Source organism: Pseudorca crassidens, chromosome 10 (assembly GCF_039906515.1).
Source record: "Pseudorca crassidens isolate mPseCra1 chromosome 10, mPseCra1.hap1, whole genome shotgun sequence".
Classification (NCBI taxonomy): Eukaryota; Metazoa; Chordata; class Mammalia; order Artiodactyla; family Delphinidae; genus Pseudorca; species Pseudorca crassidens.
This window is the reverse complement of record NC_090305.1, coordinates 80184327-80205783: the sequence shown is the minus strand read 5'-3', so window position 1 is coordinate 80205783 and position 21457 is coordinate 80184327. Positions and strand designations below refer to the sequence as shown.

Genomic DNA, 21457 nt, shown 5'->3' with positions numbered 1-21457 from the left:
GTCTTCACCAGTCCCCCCGCCATCTTTTCTCCTGCCTTCGTGACACCGCCTTCTCTTTGAAACCCAGCACTCCTGAAGCAGCATCTGAGTATTGCCCAGTTCGTTGACTGCTTTTTGGAAACTGAATGCCGTCTCTGGCTCCTAAAAAGATCATACCCCTTCCTTATGAGAAATCATTCCCCACAGAGCCCAGGTTCACTAGGGCTGACATGGATCTAATTTTAAAACTGCTTAGAAGACTTTGGAAAAGGGTTCTGGAACCATAGAAATATAGTTGTTGGCTTTTGTTGTCTTGGAATCCCGAGGGCTGTGGACCGTGCCTCCTGGGTTGTATACGAGTATCCTGTCATCTTCTGCTGGGAAACTAGCTGTGCGGTTGAACCAGCAGCATACCGTTTGCCTATTTACCTGAATGTTTTCCATGGAATAACATGGAAGTATGTGAATGTACAGACCATGGTTTTTGTTCTGTTTTGTTTTGTTTTTTAATATTGAGAGTAGGGACTAAAACAACCTTGTCCAGAATAAAAACTCCCTGAAGTCAATGCAAATTTTCCTGCCTAAGAGCTTCAACTTTGACTTACAAAACTCTCATGAGTCATGACTTTAGAGAAAGTTTAATATGTGCAAATTATGAAATTAGCCCCTAATGTGATTAAACCAGCCCTGTTTTAAAAAGACAAAGTTGGCACTCTGCTTTATCTTTCCGTTCGGTACGTGAGTTACAATCCTTATTTTAGAGTATGATTTCTATAATCATTTCTATATGGTATGCAAATTTCTCATTCCGTTGCTTACGTCAATCTGCTTGTGAATTAATGCAGTTAACTCTCAATGCACTTCCCGTACCTAAGAAGCAGTCGGGGGGGTGGGCAGATGCTGTTCGTGAATAATCTGATCTCAGTTCGTAGGATGAATCTCTCTCCTCCCTCTGAAGCCCTTGTATGCGTATCAGAGAATAGTTTTCAGATAAATTATTCACCCTTCTCACATGGATAATAGGTGGTAAGATGCGTCACCAAAACCAGAATTTCGTTTTCAACATAATTGAGCTTTAAGTGACTGAGATGACTTGAAAGTGTGAATTTGGATTGTAACTATACATTTTCTCAAAACAGTAGGTTCCTTTGAGAGGACGGAGGCTAAAGGCATGGGGGTCCATTTTCTCAATGCACAGGGAGGCCCAGGACTAAATCCCCAACATATCCAGGGAAAAATAGGCCCCAGAAAAAGTTATTGTTAACCGTGGTGAGTTTGTTAATGTCCAAACTGCACACCTGCCCTGGGCAGCCCAGGCAGCAGACAAGGCCTGGTTAGAAGCCGACTGGGGATTAATCACGTTGGGCTCATTATTTACATCTCTTGGAGAACGAAATAGTCTGAGAAAATCCAGGTACATAAGAGAGCTTTTTCTTTTTCCCTTAAATATCACAGTTTGCCAAAAGTTAGGTATCAGCTTCTGACGTTTGCTAAAAAAACCTCATCTAGTTAACAAAAGTCCCAAATACGAGTGTGTCCTGATTTGCCGTGATAGGTCCCGCTGGTCAGCCAGGGGGTGTTAGAACAGCTGGTGTTGGGCCCATGTTCCATCTTTCATTCAGGGCTTGACCACTAGTTACATTTTATTTTATTTTTTTTACTAGTTACATTTTTATTCAATTACTCAGATGTCCAGCAGTTTTCATGTTGTGTACAGGCAAGCACAGATCTAATTTTGATACCTAAATTGGATTCTTTCTTTCAGGACAGCAGGGCTTTGGAGACTAATCAAAAGAGACAGAGGAGAAAGGTATATTTCTCTATTTGTGTACCTTAAGTTCAAAGGTGGAAGGATTTTGCAGGGAGTCATGCCTCGCTCCTCGTTTAACTTGTTATTAAATCGGGCCTGGAGTTATAGGAAAAAAACCATGTATTTGGGGAGCTCACAGGCTGCAGGATCTCTGGAGAGTCAGAAGCAGGAAAAATAGAATGAACATTAAAAGCCGATTTATTACATATGGATTACATCTCCTTTTCTCTCTTTTTCATGGAGAATGAATTCATATAAATATGCTGCTAGAGAAGTGTAAAATGGGATTTAAAAAGTAACTATGTCCTGAGGTTGTTAGAAGAATTAAATGAGCTTAATCCATATAAACTGCTTAGAATAGTGCCTGGCGCATAAAAAGTGCTCACTAAATGTTTACTCTCATTATTTTTTACTACCATTATTGTTCGTTTTTATTAGTAATGTCACTATAGAATTTTTTTCCAAAGTGGATTCAATGGAACATTAGTACCCTGAAAACTGTTACTAGGAGGCTCATGGAAAGTGGTTCTATAGTCAAATACAGCTGGAAAATAGGAAGCAAAGTTCAGTGGGTTTCTTTATTACAGGACTTGTCAGAGCGTTTAATATGTTAATGTAACCCTATGAGTCTGGATCACCAGTAGTATTCAGACAGAGTATACCGTATGCATATATGCATCACAAAGACATCCACAGGCCAGGGGAAAAAATGAAAAGCTGGAAAATGTTAATGCTAGTATCACTTTTATTTCCTTTTAAAAACTTGAGATTAAATCCCTCTGGGTAGTTGCTTTGTCCTGTGTGCATTTAGCCCCACTGATAGGATAAAATAGCCAACGTTCCCCAGTAAGAGGTTCCCATTTTCCACCTCCCAAACTTTGGAGAGGAGAGCTGGAGGCCCAAGTGGGGAACATGACTTTCTGTGCATCTGGGAGGCTGCTGGTCTTTGACGCACACATGTTCTTTTCTTGTTATTGGGCATTGTTCTGTGTCTTCATGATGTTTTTGAAGTCGTCCCACAGCCTCCAATCCATAAACTTCAGAACCACCTTGGATTCAAAAGGTGAAAAGGCCTTGCTCAAAATTTCAAAACAAGTTCTGATCTTGGACAAAGAGAGCAGTAGCCTCCCTCTGCAGCTTTCCAGTCCAAGTAGATGTCACCGTTTAAATAAATAAAGAGACACAAACTCTTTGGACTGGTTCAGCTGGGCTGGGAGCCTTGAGATAAGAGGTCACTGGTGTGAGTTACTATGGTAATTGAGTAGTATCAGAGCACTAGTTTTGCTCTCATGAGCATTAAAGCACATAATAATAGGCAAACAACAGTGGTTAAAGCAAGCAGGTAGGATTACTATGTTCTTTTGTCAGAAGTATATAATGTCTTGTAGTCAGTTTTAAAGACTTCTCAACCCTCAAATCCACCCCACCGTCACCTGCTGAGTAATTTTGTATGCTTAATCTCCTGCCCTCAACTCCCAGATCTCTGCTAATTTGAGGCAAATGGGTATTTCTGACATTAAATAAGGCAGCCAGGAAGCTCTGAAAACCTGCGTTCTGAAGCACCGAGAAAAAATATTCTTTCACCAATTTTGTTCAGGCTCTTTTGAATGACGAGGGGGGGAAAGAAAGTACCTTTCACTGCAACGGGAGGTTGCAGCCGCCCAAGGACGGGTTTTTGCAGAACAAGTAAAAAAAAAAGAAAGAAAGAAAGAAAGAAACTTGCCGAGCATCCCCGCTCCCAACTTCCCCCATAAAACTTGTCACTTCGCATTGCCATCCGCTACCCCAACAATAATCACTCCGTGCCTACTGCTAATTGCAAGCACAGCTGAGGCCCAGCGGGAGGCCCTTGCACAGTCTCAGGCCTTTCTAGGAGGCTCAATCTGTTGTATGGTACTTGTTCACACACAAAAAAACTACCAGCAAAGGCAGAAAGAGGCAGAGTCACAGGTTTCTTGTAATCCCTCCGCCTCCCCGCTGACAGCCCAGCCCTAGAAGCATTCCTGGTTTTGTCCTCCGCTTTACAAAATCTGAAGTGACCTTAAGCTACTAGCATGTCAGCTTTTGAATGTCGAGTTGCCGGCTTCTTCAGGTGCATTAAGGAGCTGGGGGTGGGGGGACTACATCTGGCTTCTGCGTGTCTGTTTGCAGCGCCCCTGGGGCGAGCTGTGGCTTCCTGTAACATGTAAAATATGAGTGTGAACTCAGGGTTCATGGCAAGGAACAGGAGGTCATGCCTCCATTCAGTTCTAAGTAAAGAAGCTGGGAGTTTGCAGATGTTTTTCTGTATGTGTAATGACACCACCTCCCTCCCCAGCCACCGAGCAACCGAGCGCCGTTTTTTGATGAAATGTGCCACAATCAGTGTGCTACTTGCAGATTTATTCATATCAATTTTTGCGATTTATATATTCAGAGACAAGATTGCTATTTCGGCAACTTTATGTTGGATGTCGTACGTTTGCATCTAGAGAAAGAGGGAAAGAAGTATGGGGAAGGGAGGGTGGGCAGAGAAAGAAAAGAAATTAAGTCTGTTCCTCGGGCCACCAGCTGGGGTGTTGTCAAGGAGACAAAGCGTCCAACGGGAGGGTCTGTGTCCCCCTTTTGCCCAGCGGTCACTTCCTGCCCAGGCTTGGAGGTGGGAAATCTGTCGCTCCTGGCCCAGAAGAAGGCCCTTGAATGGCTACTGTGAGAGGGAGAGTGCGATTGGAGATTTGGGGGTGAGAGTCCCGTCAGTAGATGAAGCCCAGGCTACCCGAAGTAAGGTCTTCCCATCCTCCCTCGGGGTCAAGGATAGGCCCAAGAAGGTCTTTGGCGTGGGCCTCCATGGGGGCCTGGTAGGGGGCACCCAGCCCTTCCTTGTCTACCTTGCCACCCTCTACGATGAGAAGGGAATTAAGCCTCCTGTGAAATTCCCGCTTGCAGAAATCAGAAATTTCTGTTTCCAGCCCAAAAAGCCTCATACTGTATTTTCACCAAAGGAAGACATTGGTCGAGCAAACACGGAGATTAATCCTCCTTAGCCTGGGGAACAAATGCTCCTCGGTGGGGCAGTGTTAATTGCCGAGCTGGGTGCAAAGATCATTTGGACGCATTTAAGAAATACATGATTTTTATTAGTATAACTGTTCCATGTAGGAGTTATTTCTCAGCAAAGGGCAAAAGCTTTGCCTGCCTCGCTTTATTAGCCTAATTCTACTTAATTGTTTCCTAAAATAGGGGCTTCCCGAACACGCATTCCAAACCTTAATAAGTCTGTTGCGGGGTAGGGTGGGGGAGTGATTCTGCATGGGGGAGCCGCTGCCCTTTTGGGCAGAGGGAACCGGGGTCTCGGGGCTGAGTGCTGCTTGATCAAATCTGTGCGTGGAACATCAGGGGGCGGGAAGGGGATGGGGGAGTCTCCGTGAAAACATATGAGGTGACGCATCACGCAGTGTGAAAAATGCATCCTTTCTTGTTGTTTGGACCCAGTCCTCCATGAGGATTCTCAGTTCTCATCTCTGGGCTTCATTTAATTCTCTTTCACAGATTTAGAAATGTTGGCCCCGTGGCATGTTTTAAATAAACCCAATAAGTGACTGAGCAAATGCTACCAGATACGTTCTTTGTTCTGCAGTCGCAGAACTCGGCCTTGAGAAATTGTCTCAGCCCTGGGATTAAATGAAATGCCCCTGTTCCTCATGCACGTAATTTTTTGGCTTTTTGTGAAACGCGGTTGGATGTTCCACATTAGAATATGTACCTTGCTACCTAGCCGTGCTTTCTTTAGCAAAGCTTCCTATTCAGTAAGGGAGCAGTTTTGCATTTCCCTTCTTTTTGTTTTGATTGTGGTAAACCAAGCATAACGTAAAATCGACGATCAGGTTAACCATTTCAGAGGGTGCAGTTCAGTGGTGTTAAGTGCGTTCACACTGTTGTGCAACCACTTTCTAGAACCCTTTAAGTCTTGCAAAACTGAAACTCTATAGCCATTAAACAGTAACTCCCCATTTCCTCCACCCCACCCCCTGGCAACCACCATTCTTTGTTCTATGAATTTGACTATTCTAGACACCTTATGTAAGTGGAATCATACAATATTCGTCTTTTTCAGTGGCTTATTTTACTTAGCATAATATCCTCAAGCTTCCTCCATGTGATAGCATGTGACAGGATTTCCTTCTTTTTTAAGGCTGCATAATGTTCCATTGTGTATAGATACCACCTTTTGTTTATCCATTCATCTGTCAATAGACACTTGGGTTGCTTCTGCCTTTTAGCTATTGCAAATATTGCTGCTCTGAACATGGGTGTGCAGATATCTCTTCAAGATCCTGCTTTCAGTTTCTTTGCATCTGTGCTTACAAGTGGAATTGCTGGATCTCCACCTTTTTATAACAGCACATACTCAGGTTGTGGAAATGGTGGCAGAACGGTATCTGAGTGTAAGTTGAGATCGCGTTTGCAGTTGAAAATTCCCTTTCGTGCCTCTGCTTTCCCATCCTTTGCCTTTCTGTCTTTAGGAAAATATCTATCTGTTGATCTTTGACTTAGTTTTCTCATTCAGAGGTGGTAAACTTTCCAGCAATATCTTAGGAGTATTAGGAAAGCAAGCCTTTTGGATATGATCACATCTCCTTGCAGGTGACCATCCACCATATTGAGACATATTGGGCAGGATACAAGAGGATTTGTTACTTCTTGGATTTCATACAGTCTGATTGATTCAGAAGCGACGAACTTGTTTCTGGTCTGGCTTTGGGTAGCTTGGAAAGCTTACTGAGATTGTCAACAGCTTCCTCAAACCATTAAAAAAACAAACAAACAAACAAACAAAAACAGAGAATGTGCCTTCCAGAGAGAGAGAGACCCCAGTATAGCCTGTATAAGCTAAGCTTTGTATTAAACTCTCCTGCTTGATTTACTTTCAGAAAGGATCCTTCAGGACTCTTACTTCCCTTGTATTTTCTCCCAGGCACCTAAAAGTGATAGTAATGACTTGGTTAGAAGGCTGCAATGCGTTAAATCAGGAGTCCAAGTACGCAGTCATCATTTTGATCGTCCATTTGAAATATCATTGCTAAAGACACTTGTTGCTGGATATTTCTCCAGGTTTAGAGAGTTGAAATTTCGTCTTGAAGAGATAACTGCTTATTTTAGTAAAAGAATATTAAGGTATCATTTAGGCTCTTTCTAAGGAGGTTAAAAATAAAATTGCTAAAAAAATAAAAATAATAAAATAAAATAAAATAGCTCCCAAATGTGAAATTCTACACGTTCCTATAGAAGAAGCAAACATTTTAAGCAGTAGCAATTTAAATCAAAGTTTTTCTAAAAATTATTTCGTTTGCACTATCTCTTCCTTATGAGAAGAAGCTAAAGGCAAAGAGTTGTGGGTGCTTTTCACACCAGGTTGTAGATTACCACAGTCTCTGGAACCACGGTTTCAGCAAGGAGCCTCTGACTTCCTCCTCAGTGTTGATTGCATCAGACTTTCAGGGGGATGCTATCCAGAGTTTAGAACCTTGAAAAGCCACGGCACTAAGACAGCTTCATAAAGATTTCAATGAAATGGTTTTTAGGCAACCAGAGAATTAATGTTTTTTTTAAAAAAAACCCAGCCTCTACTAAAAAGGACACTTGAGATAGCCTGGAAGGTTATTCTGATTATCTATACCCTCTGATTTTGGTGTCGGTTATCTTCGGTGTCTTTGTGCTGTTAGCTGGGCGTCCTGAAGCTGTGACTGGAAATACCCATTTCTAGGAGCAATTGTTTTGGTGGATCATATCCTGAATTACAGTAACACTCAAGTAAGGCAAAAGATTGCATCTTTCAACTGCGTATCCATTTTTTAAGGTACTCAGATGATATGCCCCCTTAGAAAGGCATATCAGCTCCCTTGGGGAGCTCTGACAAACCCCGAAACTTGCGTGCAGTCTTTCGTTTGTGCCCACTTGGCACAGATGTCTTGAACGTGCCAAGGTTTCTTTGTCAAGCCCTTTCTGAATCCGGATTAGAACACCAAATACAACCAGATTGCTGGTGATCCTTAGCCCTAAAGAGATCTGTGAAGCTGTGGAATTGCAGCTCAGGCTAACGAAGCTGTGGGGACTTTGGTAGAAGTGTGGAGAAACCCCTGATGAAGTTTTTCACATGCTCTTAAATTACCCAAATTGTAAGGAAGAAATATGCATTGAAAGTTTCAAATGTAAAAGATTTCATTACAGTATTTCAATACAGCCATTTACATAGGTTGTGGGTTTTTTTCCCCCTAACTAATAATAACCCACTTTTGTCACAAAAAGCAAAATGAAGAACTTAGTCACATGGGTGTGGTCAAGTATTATCTTCCTCTTTGCCTCCTTGCCAACAAATAAAATGTCCTTTCTTCATTAGACAGTCGAGGCCAGGTGCTGAGGCAATTTCTCTGCTGTGTGGCTGTGTTGAGCTGGAGAAAGGGTACTTTCCAAAGAGGAGATAAAAATCTTCCAGGTTTCACTGTGTTTCTTCAGTCCAGAAATTCAGGTTGGTTACCAAGAGGTTACAAATTACCTTTTTGCTCAGATCTTTTTTGAAGAATGGAAGCTGCTTAGAAAGCTTTGCACAACCTTGAAGAGCTCGCACTTCGGGAGATACTCTTTCTTATTCGTGAAGCAGGGTAGGATAGCGGGGCTAAAATAGTAACAGGTAACACTCAGTATGTGCCCGGCGCTATTGTAAGCACACCACACACATTAACTCATTTAATCCCCACAACAACCCTAAATGGTTTTTATTATCATCCCCATTTAGCAGATGAGAAAACTGAGGCACAGGGAGGTTAAGGGATTTATCAAGATTCAAACACAGGACAGGCCTGATTCAAGTCTATTCTCCGAGCCACTAGGCTGTACCGCCTCTCAGCCTCTTGAGTCCAGGTTCCATCTCTTGCTAGCTGCTAGAACACTTTACTTCTCTGAGCCTCAGTTTCCTCATCTGTGAAGCAAGACTACAGATGATAATAAAGACTCAACTATTTACACTTTAGTCATGAACTGCCCAGGCATTGAGAGCTTTGCCTCCCTGGCATATATAGCATGAACATGCCAGTTTCAAAGGAAATATATATTTGCAAATAAGCCAACCATAAGACTCAGGTCCTTGTGAATTTCAGCTATCATTCATGCTCAGGATATATTGGACTGAGTCACAGGTTTTTGTTTTTTATAAATTTATTTATTTATTTTTGGCTGTGTTGGGTCTTCGTTGCTGCACTCGAGCTTTCTCTAGTTGAGGCGAGAGGGGGCTACTCTTCGTTGTGGTGCGCGGGCTTCTCATTGTGGTGGCTTCTCTTGTTGCGGAGCATGGGCTCTAGGCGCGCAGGCTTCAGTAGTTGTGGCTCACAGGCTCTAGAGCACAGGCTCAGTAGTCGTGGTGCATGGGCTTAGTTGCTCCATGGCATGTGGGATCCTCCCGGACCAGGGCTCGAACCTGTGTCCCTGCATTTGCAGGTGGACTCCCAACCATTGCGCCACCAGGTAAGTCCCTGAGTCACAGTTTTTAATCAAAGAAAGTGTGTGAAGATGTGTGTTTGTGCATGGTGCAGTTATTGGTCCTTAGGTGAAATACCAAATTTTCTAAAAGCTCATTTTCACTATATTGGACTAAATATTACCTTCCATTGTAGGCACGGGGCAGCATGTCTTGTTCAGAAGGTGTGTGTATGTGCGTGTGTTTTGCTAAAAGTGACACACTGCAGTACGCATGTTAGACTTCAATAAAATGTTTCTTTAAAGAAAAAAGCAACACAGGAAGAACTGAGTTTTGCACTAAACTATTTTCATTGGATTTGTGACTCTGCCTAAAATTTCTCTTCTAGCACTTCTGGTGACATCTTTAATTACACATGAAACTGAATTTCCCCAAGGTTCTATTTTACTCTCCCTGTTCACAGAAAATGTTAAAACTTATAATGGATAATTTTTCAGAAATGAAATTTTTATCAATGTCATAACTTTTGTATCTCCAAAACTCTGTTAGGAAAGTTCAATTCATTGTGACCAAGGCAATATTTCTAGTTGTATTTCTCACTGAAAACTCAAACTACCCACAGTGAGAATTTTCTTTTAGTAGCAATTGCTGAGTTACCAACCTAAGAGAAAGTAAGAAGAGATTAGGTAGGGCTACGGGGGAAATTAAAAATACGTTGATGCTAACACAACATTGTAAATCAACTATACTCCAATAAAAAAATTGTTTTAATTAAAAAACCATATATATATATATGTTGGAATATATATATATTTTTTCAAACAATAAACAAATGGGGTAAAATGTTAACAATAGGTGAATCTGGGTAAAGGGTATATGGGTATCATTTATACTACTTTATTTTTACAACTTTTCTAAGTTTTAAAGTATTTCTAAGTAAAACAGAATATGCATATTATATAATAAATATATTTTCTGATTAATAAAACAAATACATTGATGCTACCTAAGAAATGGCACCTCTCATCCCCATCCAACTTTCTAATCACTTCCCTTAAGAGTCAGCAATGATTGTCTCTCGTCCATTAGTTCTTTAAGGCTGTTGAGTGGTTTTCCGTGGGAAAACCCCTGACTCCCCTCCCTCTGCCTAGTGACTTTCTAAGCTCATAAAAAAGTAGAATCTTTTCAACACCAGGCCAAGCTTGGGCTCTGAGGGAGACAGATCCAAGAGCATTATCCTACCCACACACTTGTCCTTTGAGACGTTCAGAGCTGAATGACTTTGCTGAAAAGGCACCTGGAAGCTAGAGCTGTTTCTATATAAACAAGCCACTGCTTTTTAAAATTATTGAGCTGAATGTGACAGCTCATACAGATGTAGTGGTAAATAACCAACTTGAAGCCTGTCCCACTGCTTACTAGTTGTGTGACCACAGGCTACTTATTTAACTTACCTATGCCCCTTTTTCTCATCTACAAAACAGGGCTGTTAATAATATTGAAACTCTATTGTTTGTTTGTTTGGTTTTTTAATTTTATTTTTTATTGAAGTATAGTTGATTTACAATGTTGTGTTAATTTGTGCTGTACAGCAGTGACTCAGTTTTATACACACACACACACACACACATTCTTTTTTATATTCTTTTCCATTATGGTTTATCCCAGGACATTGAATATAGTTCCCTGTGCTCTACAGTGGGACCTTGTTGTCCATCCATTCTATACGTAATAGTTTGCATCTGCCAACCCCAAACTCCCAGTGCATCCCTCCCCTTATAGATACTCTTAAGAGTTCAACTCGATGATGAAATTATACAATGCTTGTGGAATGCTCCTCACAGTGCGTGTACATTGTAAGGACTCAGTGTTCAATGAGTAGGTAACTATTTTTATTAATTTTGTGAATGTGTATGTATGTGTGTATTAGGAATCCTGTACAAAATAGGACTTTGTTAAAAACTGAGACTCTATAAAGTCCTATGGAATGGTATTGTCTGATGGGGGGGTTGTGTAAGTTACGCGGGTATGTTACCCTTGTAATTAATGAGTATGGAAACACATTGAGTAGTTCTGTCTCCTTTTCAGCCTCTGTCCCTTGTTTTCATTGCCACTCAGGTATGCGATGTGGCTGGCTCCAAAAACAAATGAATCATTAACAGTAAGGTCCCTTTAGGACGTTGAATTAACATCAAGATAGGGGTGGGAGTAGGGAATTTAGACTCATCTAGGTGGCTGTGATGACAGAGGCATAAAGGCAGAAGCAATCACTGGAGTAACTCTCTATCCTGCTGATGAGGGATTATCCAAATCCAAGTGAAAGTCCATTTTCTGGGAACCCTATAGTGTCCCATGAGGTGTGCAGTATTCATCCTGTCTCACAATCCTGCAGCACTTCCCAAGGATAAAATTCCCAGGGGCAACAGTGAACCCAAGGCTGGGGGACTAGGGAGAGGTGAATGATTCACTTCTCAGTTGCAAAATTTAAGGAGGAGCCAGAAAATATGGTAATCAAATACATATTTTAATATGTTAAAAAAATCAAAATGAATGCAAAAAATCCATGATGAACAAAATACTAAAATGTTCATTAAAGGCAGCATCCGATCCTGCACTTGCAAGACCCTGCCTCACCCGCCTCACCCCAGTCCTAGCTGTAGTGAGCCCCTCCATGACAGAGAGACATGTTGTGTGTAACGATTCTTCTGCATGAAGTCAGCGTAGTTGCAGGGCAGAATGTGTGGCCCCATTATCGGCAAGTTAATTTCTACTAGAAATGGATCAAGAAAATTCTTCTGTACGGTATATTACAAGGATACCTGTTATGTTTTTGAGAGTAATAATAACAACAGTGGCTAAATTTTATTGAGTGCCTACTATGTGACAGTCACTATGCTAGGCACTTTACATGATTACCTCTTTTAACACTCACAGTAATCCTATGAAGTAAGTGTTAACCCCAAGAGAAGACTAGGGGTCAGAAAGTTAAGTAGCTTGCTTGAGTTTATCCAGCTAATAAGTAGCCAGCCCAAGCTGAAGCTGTAATTTATCCACACAGGGTTTGAAAAATCACTCGTTATTTGTCTGAATCCTTTGAATCCAGTATATAAATCTAGGTCAGGATAGTTTTAAATGTGTGGAATGCACCCAGGATGGTTTTCTAGGTTTGGGTGATGATCTAACACAAACAACTTTACAGTGGAATTACTTTGAGCTAGTCGTGTGTCCTGTAAGACTTATGCGTATGATTCCAGAGATATTCCAATAGGAATAATTTCTTCCACCATGGCATGCCTTTCTCTGGTCACTTGCTCTGCTTTCTTCCTTGTTTTGTGGTATTTCTTGGGTTGAGAAAGAGAGAGAAAAAGAGGAGAGAGATGAGGTTAATGGTGATGATGATGAAGATGGTGGTGGTGACGGTGATGGGAGAATTGTGACGATGCTGGTGGTGGTGGTGGTCTTGGTAGTAGCTAACATATATTGAGGCCTTATTATGTGCCAGGTACTGTGATGTGAGCTTTATTAACATTAATTCATTTAGTATCAAAAAGCCTATGAAAGGCTGATTAATTCCCATTTTCTGATTGAGAAAATGAGTCTCTGAGAATATAAGTAACTTGCCCAAGATCACAAACCTAGGCAAAAGAGAGGTAAGGCCTGTGCTCTCAACAACTATGATGGAAGAAAGGGAGGGAGGGAGCGAGGGAGGGAAGGGAGGGAAGGAAAGGAATTAAATGGCACAGTTTTAGATCACCCTTCCAGGTTCTCTTCTTTTGCATTCAATTAAAAAAAATTTTTTTTTTATTGAAGTATAGTTGATTTACAATGTCATGTTAGTTTCAGGTGATTTTAACTACCCAAGAAGTTCCTGCAGGCCATAGCTATGATGGGCGTCCTTTTGGCTTCCAACTCTAACACCTTCACAGAATTATCCCCAGAGAACATACTTTAGAGGTACCCAGGGTACTGGGGATTTTATGTCTCTAGGGCTTTTTTAGGCTTAAAGTAACCTTATGTAGAAAGTTTCCATTAATATACCTGAATTAAGGGCAGGCAGCAAAGGAGTCATGAGTATACTTAAATACTTAGTATATGTCATCAGCTCACAATTCTTATTTCTAAGGGTTTAGAGTGCATTTTACCAAAATTTTAGTGCCCAGGTATCAGGCTGTCTCTGGAAAAGGCATATCTGAACCAGAGACAAAACAAAGTGGGGAGAACTTAAAATGTTTGATGAATTTCCTCTTTTGAAGAATCATAACAAATCTACTGTATTAGCATCGATCTCAAATAAAGCAAACCTGATTAACAAGCACTGTGAACTGACTGTTATAACAACTGGCTTTCTGGAAGGGAGAATGCCCCGGTTTGTGGCATTTGCCAATTTCCATAGGGTAAAACCCCCCCACTAAGGCCTATTTCTAGATATCAGTGTGATACCCCCGAATGTACAGTTGGGAAGTGATGCACAAGATCAGCTCTCATGTCCAGTGCATTATTACGCCCTCCTAGGGAGGAGTCATTAGGTGATCAGCTTTTTCACTCCAGTGCCTAATCCTGGAAAACTGCCATTTCTGGACTCACTAGCTGTGTGACCTTGGGCAAGTCACTTCACCTCTCTGGGCCTTTGTTTCCTCCTCTACAAAGGAGGAGCCCTGTGGAAGATCCCCTTCACCTCTAATGTTTTAAAGTTCTAGAAGGCAGTGACTCCTGCTTTCTCCAACATCCAAGTGCCTTTAAGCGCCTTTCTGGAAAACCAAGTTAGCGCTGTGCTTCATCCAAGAGTGCCTCCAATTTCATCTACTGAGCATAAGGTTTGGAAAGGCGTGACTTACTCCCTTTTGCCTCTTGAAATGTGTAGCCAATGGGGCATCATACATTTTTTACACTTCTTTTGCTAGATGTGAGATCCAGGAGAAAAAGCATGGATGTTCCAGGGCTTTCTTGTTCTCCTGGGGTGGGAATCTGTGAGCGTGATGCGCTGATCCATCCATCGCTACATGCATTTCCTACCGCCCTACCCTTTCAACAGCAGAGAAAGAGTATTGATAGCAGCCTACCTTTCCCTTTTTACTTTTTAATAGCCAAAAGCCATTTACAAGAATGGGAATTACTTACATAAAATGGGGGCTGGGGGGAGTTCGTTATTTTTTTCCCCTGAAAGGTGGCATATCTCTCAGCAAAGAAAAAAAGGCATGTTGCACAAGGCTTGCTGGCAGTGATCGAAGCCAGCGCTGGTTTGCCCGTTGTCACAGCCAAAGCAAAATGCCACCTCTGCCTAGAAGCCAGAGTGCCACATTCCTCTTTTGTGTCCCTGAGATGCACTCATCATGGGGTCCTGGTCTTGTAGGTTTGGCCAGGTGGTCTCCCAGGTTCCTTTGAAGGTCATTTTCCAACCCCAGGAGGTAGGAGTCGGGGGTACGGGGGCGTTGCTCATGACTCTCAAAACAGATTATTTGAGCCCCCAGATTTCATGTCAGAATAAGTCAGTAAATACGGAATTTGAGGCCTCGGGTAAACACAAGAGGTCCCCCAGCTGAGACTAAAGCAGGGCTATAGAAACACCCATGACCTAGTCGTATTCCTGTCCCTAGCCCCTTAACAAACCCAGATGCAATGACATCAAGAGCTCCAGGATCCCAAGGCAGGAGGTGCCAAAAACACCTCCAAATAATCACAACCCCCCCCAAAAAAAAGTTTCAGTGACATGTTCTCACTCCTAGAGGGGAAAACCTGTCCATGCCTGAAGCAGCTTGACCACGGCAAACACGCTCCCTACGTGGAGTGAACTGCAGATCTCAAGAAAAAAATCCTTCCCCTCCCCCCCACTCCTCCTGCTCCCTTGGGGAGGGACAGAAGGTTCCTGAAACTGACAGTTTCGCCTCCGTGATCTTTAAAAGAGCAGAAGTTGGCTGTGAGGCTGCAGTGCTGCCTTGATTGGGGTAGTGTGGTCTCTGTTTGCGGCTGGGCTCCAAGGAGAGCCACAATTGGCTCTGATGAGGAAAGAGCCTAGGAACGAAAGATTGCAAAGAGGGCTTCTGAACGCCATGGCTGAGACTGTGTCGTTTCTTGCAAGGTGAAACTTGGCAGTTCTACCTTGCAAGTAAAAACCCAAATTAATTTTTTTTTTAAAGAAATTAAGTCAGAAACAAGGCTTCGGAAAAACTGTGAGTGTTAGGCATAAACTGATTTTGGATGATCTTTAGGTGAGAAAGGGTGGAGTTACCATCAGAAACATGTTTTTATTTATGCTTTTCAAATCTCCACTGGTGTGCGTGTGCGTGTGTGCGTGTGCGTGTTGGTTAACAGGAGAGTATGCAGCGTTTCAATTCTCTAACCACTTTTTTTTTTACATCTTTTCTGCGCACAGTTCATATACATGCCGTATAAATAAATATATAGGTCCATCCACACCTTTTCATTTTATTTGTAAATTGTTTGGTATAAGCGGCAATGCGTAATGAAACCTGGTGAAGTTTAAAAGATTAGATTTTTTTTTTGTACTGACACTTCATAACACTGTTCATATGTCTCCGAGTGAGATTTATGAATATATGAGCAGTACTGCAAAATTATACCGCACCAGAGACTCCGTGCACCACAGGGGTGGCAGTCTAAAGTGACACAGCTTCAAGCATTTTTCACAGACAAGAAGCAAAATTTAACCCCCTTAAGGGGAAGTATGATTTCAACAGCTTGAAATGAGCTCATTTGTAGATGTTTTTTTTTCTCTCATCTTCCATAATTTTTTGGTGTTAAGATTAAAACAGATTGCACAGCCAACGTAAGGCCACATGAGCTGCCCAGAGTATAATTTGGCCCTTAAAGAGAAACCCTCCTTCATTGTCTTTATCCGAATGCCCCTCTAGAGTAAATGTAGGTAAACTTTGCCCTAAACTCCTAAGGCTCTCAGCCTGATTCCTAGAATTGTCCTAAGCAGACAGGGTCTGGATTTTTTCAAAAGGTAAGTAGCACGTGGCATCGATTGGTTCAGTGGAGAAGCCCCCATCGTCTTGGACACCCGAGACAATGGCGTTAGGACACAAACAGTGACTTAAATCTCAACTGAGTAACATGAACCAACAAAAAGGAGAATCAGAAGAGCAAACGGTGGTCTTTATGAATTGATTGTATATGAGGTGTGTATAGTGGAAGAGTTCTGTTTCCGATTCAAAGTCCAAACCGATCTCTTTTCGGCTGATCTGGTACCTCGTGATTTTTGCGTCAATTACTGTTCATGATCTCTGTGCTCTCAAATTCTCTTTAACCATTTTGTTTTCCTCTTGGAACAGAGCAGGGTGCTCGCACGTGGCCTGTTTCGTCTCTGTTCTTTAAATGCTCCGTGATGTGTTGGCTGGAGAACTTTTGTCTTTTTTTTCAGCAATGGTACAGCAGCTCCATGAACGTGATCTGTACCTGGCTGACGGACCGGATGGACTTACAGCTTCACATTTATCAGTTGAAAACACTAATTAGGATGGTAAAGGTAAAAGAAAACATAATGATTCTCCTTTGCAAACAGCTCACTGAAATACATTTCATTGGCAAGCTGCAGAACTTCCTTAACACAAAAAATATTAGTTTGTGTATAAAACAAGGTGATTCCTAAAACAGTATCTCAGGCAAGAAAAACCGGCGAAATCACTTTGGGATGCCTGGTTAATTTATTACTCAGACATCAAAGGGAAATTTAATAAAAAGGAATTTGATAGTTTATCCAGACTGGAAAAATACTTTATGTATTTGCCATGCAAATATACTGCAAGAGCCGTCACGCCCTTTGCATTAAACTTTCAAAAGCTGGCTTTCGGGTACCACTGTGCTAATCGCATCCGTTACCAATTTCATTTATGGTTTAATTAAATAAAATTTTGCCACAATTAATTTCATAGAAATATTTACCTCCGGCTCTTTCTAAATATGTCCTGTGGTCATTATCTGGATGCAAATCAATATTGTTCTTTGTAGTTAATTGAAGTAGTTTCTCTTACAATGCGTGTATACAGTCAAATGTAAAGGATCACGAAGGTGAGGTAACATACCCTGAACGTAGCTTTTTTTTCCCCCTGTTCTTGTGTGTGTGCCTTGGACTAATGATAATTATTTCAGCGTGAAATCACAGTGGTTTACATGAAATAATAAGATCACAGAAGGGGGTAAATACATTTTTGATCATTTCAGTTTCCATTTGATGCTTCACCATAGAGGGTTTTAAAACATTCGTATGCAAAAATCTCATTCAGAGCACAGTCTCTTTAAAAATATTTTAATGATAAAACGGAGATGAATTTCCATTTCTTAACAGTTTGCCGAAAGTCCCGCCCCCCCGCCCCCGCTATTCCCCCCCCAACCCTGCCCCATTTCTTAGTCTCTTTCGGATTAGCGCCATGTTATTGAAGGTGCTCCTCTACCCCAGTGCTGACTTAAAACCAATTACTGTTCCGTTGAGTGTAATTAAGGAGAATTATTATCATATGCATTTGATCTCACAAAGAGTCCTCCCAGGGAAGGTTGCAGACAGCAGTGTACGGCAGCTCTTAAAAAAGAAATCTATGCACTTGGACTATGCACCCAGCCTAATTTTCATATATTTAAATTTCAGTTCCTTAAGGCAACCTCACTAACCATTGCCCGACCCCTTGCATTCCATTTTCTGGCTATAAATACTCTTAAGGGGAATTTTTTCTGTTTGACCCTTCCTGGGTAGACATGAAAAGAAGACATGCATTTTAGTGTGTTAGGATATCTTCCCATTACTGATTTTCAGATTTTTGTTGAGACTGTTAGAATTAGCAGTATTTTATTAAGAAAAAAATATAAGTCAGAGAGGAGGTTTCTTCTTAGCCTCTGCCAAAAACAACACAAACACGAACCACAGGCAAGGGACAGAGAAACGTCCCTGCCGAAGGAACTCCTTCACTTTTGCCAAAAGTGGGCCCAGCTTAACTAGAGCCACAGCACAGAGGGATGAAGCAGAATTCACCACCTCTTCCCTAAGTACGTTACCCAGGGGCCTCCTTCTCCGAGGCAAACTTCTAATGATAATTGCCTTTCTTTCCTGCCTCTGCATCACTTGGTTTATTCATCCATTCATTCATTATCCAGCAAGCATTTGTTCATCCAACCTTGGACAAATATTAGTTGAGCCCCTACTTGTATACTACAAGATGGAGTATTTTTAAAAAAAAATGACTCTATGTGGTCCCTGCCCTTAGACATTCAGAGTCTGGCTGGGAAACTCACAGCTCTGGAATTTGACTAGAGAGGGGAATATTCAAGTGAGTTCTGCCTTTTCCCCATCATATTCTGGCAATCAATTCTAAGTGATTGAAAAGTACAGAAAAATCGAGTAAATCATCTGGATATCTGGTCTCCACCAGACCTAGCATTTTACTCAGCCTCCTACCCTCCCCCCTCCAGGTACAGACACAGTTCCACTAGCTACCTAGCCTTGCAGCCTCGTCCATAGTTAGGATGACCTTTGAATTTAGTGTCGAAACCAGATGACTTTGAAGAAAGAAAGAAGCTGCTATACATAATCATACTGGGACCATAGATATAAACTGGCAAAGGGAACACGTGGTCATCCCATCCATAATCTTTTATTACTGGACTTCACTGAGCTGAACAGCATTCACTAGTTAACTCTGCAGTCATTACCACATGGGACCTTCAGGAGTGGTTGACATGGTGATTGACACTAGGACTGCATCAGATGGACTCCAAAAACCAGAAATCCTAATGCAAGTGGCGTTGAAGTATGTTACCGTTCCTTCTTTTGACCCCTTAACAAGTTTCCCATATCAAGAGGAGAAACAAACAGCAGAATCAGTAGCTGAAATGATATGCAGCGTGATGAGGAGAGTTGTAGTTAGAGAGGGACCTTTTTCAAAAAAATGTTTTGTGAAGTAGACAACAGGCAGATGCTTCTGGTCATGTTCCATTAACGCGAAGGGATTCCTAGAAAAACAGTCCCTGGGATACCTAAGGAAATCCAAGAGAAATCGCCTGAAGGAACAAAGAAAGAACTTGTGGTTCAGCAATACCAAACCACTGTTCTTGAAATAGAGCCAAATTTCTTCCCTGAGACCATGAAGTTGTGAACAGAATAGATACACTTCTTTCCTAAGGAGACGAGAAATGTCACATGCCCGCAACATACTGATGAGGCATTAACGCTCCATCTTCCCCCTAATTGTTGCTGCCCGTGATCGGTTTCGTATACCGACATGCATATGTCTGTCTTGTGAATGAGACAGAGGGATACGCAGTTACAAGCCTCACAAATACTAAGGACCAGACTGCAGCAGAAATCGTAAAATACCGTAATCATTTGATCCATTATTTATGTGTTATAGCCCCTCACACTGTCTATCATATGATGTGATACAAACCTAAGAGAAAGAACCAGACCAAAAAAAAAAAAAAGAACCAAAACAATTATGGAACATTTCCCTTTACAGAACTGAATAAACACAAGCTTATGTTCTTTGCTTTGTCTCATCTAATACAGTTTATCCTGTCACCATTTCTCATTTTCTGTCATTCAACAAATCTCAGTTTTCAGTACAAGTGAAATCTGAGCATGGTGGCTTTTCACGTGCCAGTGCATGAAGTGTGACACTTAGCTGAGGTCAGTGTTCTCACCCCCATGCTTGCCTTGTGCCCTGTCCCTCCCTTCATGGAGATGAGATCTCCCTCATCACTGCATCTTTTCCCTCCTTAGAAAACCTATAGAGATTTCCGACTGCAAGGAGTCCTGGACTCAACCTTAAACAGCAAGACCTACGAAACCATCCGGAACCGTCTCACTGTGGAGGAGGCCACAGCGTCCGTGAGCGAGGGCGGGGGTCTGCAGGGGATCAGCATGAAGGACAGCGATGAGGAAGACGAAGAGGACGATTAGAACGCTTGGGCCTCGAGTCCACTAGGCCAGAGTCTTGTAATCAATGCATGTCCTTAGTCTGTTAGTTAACCCCATTATGGAATTTTCTGTCAACTACCATGCCATGAGATGTGTACTGATGATACAACTGCCATTTTAGCTACGTGGTACCAAGATTAGCAAACGACCTTCGACTCTACGATTTCCTGAATCCATGTCTATCTGTTTACAAGCAATATGGAGCACCATTCTTTAAATACCATTTATGGAGAATACATAGCTCAGTTGCTAGGTGTACCCTGTTATCAGCAGAGTTCAGTGATCCTTCATCAGTGTGCTGTGTGCGCGTCGACGGTAAATGGATGTGAGGGCGAGTACGCCAGGTCCTTTCTTTGTTTCCCATATGTGGATGCCGGTTACTTAAAGGAGTACAATAAATGAATTTAACTAAGACACGTAGATCTGCTTTGTTTTTTGAAAAACAGAAGGCAAGTCTCCAATAACCAACTTTCAGTTCTTTCTGTTCCCCTAAAACTGAAAAATGAACCCTTGGTGTCCTTGTTAACCCATCCTTTCATTTATCCAGATAGTTACCCAAAAAAGGATGGCTACATACCAATGGATTGATCCTCGTAATTGCCACGGCAAGGGCGATCCTATCATAACATCCAGCACAGTTCAGAGTGACTGTCTTCTATCAAAGTTCATCCTATTAAATGTTATGTTTTGCTTTTATGTTTCAATAACCGTGTATGTAAAAAAAAAAAAAAAAAAAAAAGACCTGAATATTTAAATTATGACCCTAGACTATAAATGTGTTTATAATAAGACATGGATATTTCCTTCAGTAGATTGTAACCATAATTTAAATTATTTTGTTTCACACCGTTTTTTATATCTGTCATGTACATTGCATTTTGATCTGTAACTGCGTGACCCTGGGGTCCTCTGCAGAGCTCTTTCTTTCTGTGTAAAGTAGTGGATCCATCTTGCTTTTGCCTTATATAAAGCCTACAGTTAGGAAAGTGTGGAAAACTGTGGCTTCTCAATAAATAACTGTTCACGTGTCCCAAGAATACTTTTGAGTCTTTTTTTTCCCTCTGTCTCCTTTGAAAGCCAGAACTGAAACACGCAAAGCAGGAAGACGCGGGGAAAGAGGAGGGAAGGGGTCATTTTCATAGAGTGTTCTCGAAACTGTTGGAGTGGGTAGTTTTCAAACGCTTGTCTCCACGAGAAACAGCCTAAAATTCCATTAATTCAGACACCACTAATTCAGAATCTGTGGGCATTTGGACATGTTGGACTGATTACACTTGCATTATAGGATAAATAA

At 41.6% G+C, this 21457-nt stretch overlaps 1 protein-coding gene across 25 annotated transcripts in view; it reads left to right on the top strand.

Annotated features, from left to right (window-relative positions):
* CADPS (calcium dependent secretion activator) overlaps positions 1–21192 on the top strand; it is an 804945-nt gene extending 783753 nt beyond the window's left edge. For all 25 annotated transcript variants that reach the window (XM_067755076.1, XM_067755075.1, XM_067755054.1 and 22 more), the window contains 2 exons: positions 16621–16725; positions 19966–21192. In XM_067755076.1, the coding sequence (XP_067611177.1) occupies positions 16621–16725; positions 19966–20145 (285 nt within the window). In that variant the 3' untranslated portion in view covers positions 20146–21192. The remainder of the gene's footprint in view (positions 1–16620; positions 16726–19965) is intronic.
* Positions 21193–21457: the final 265 nt, after the last annotated feature.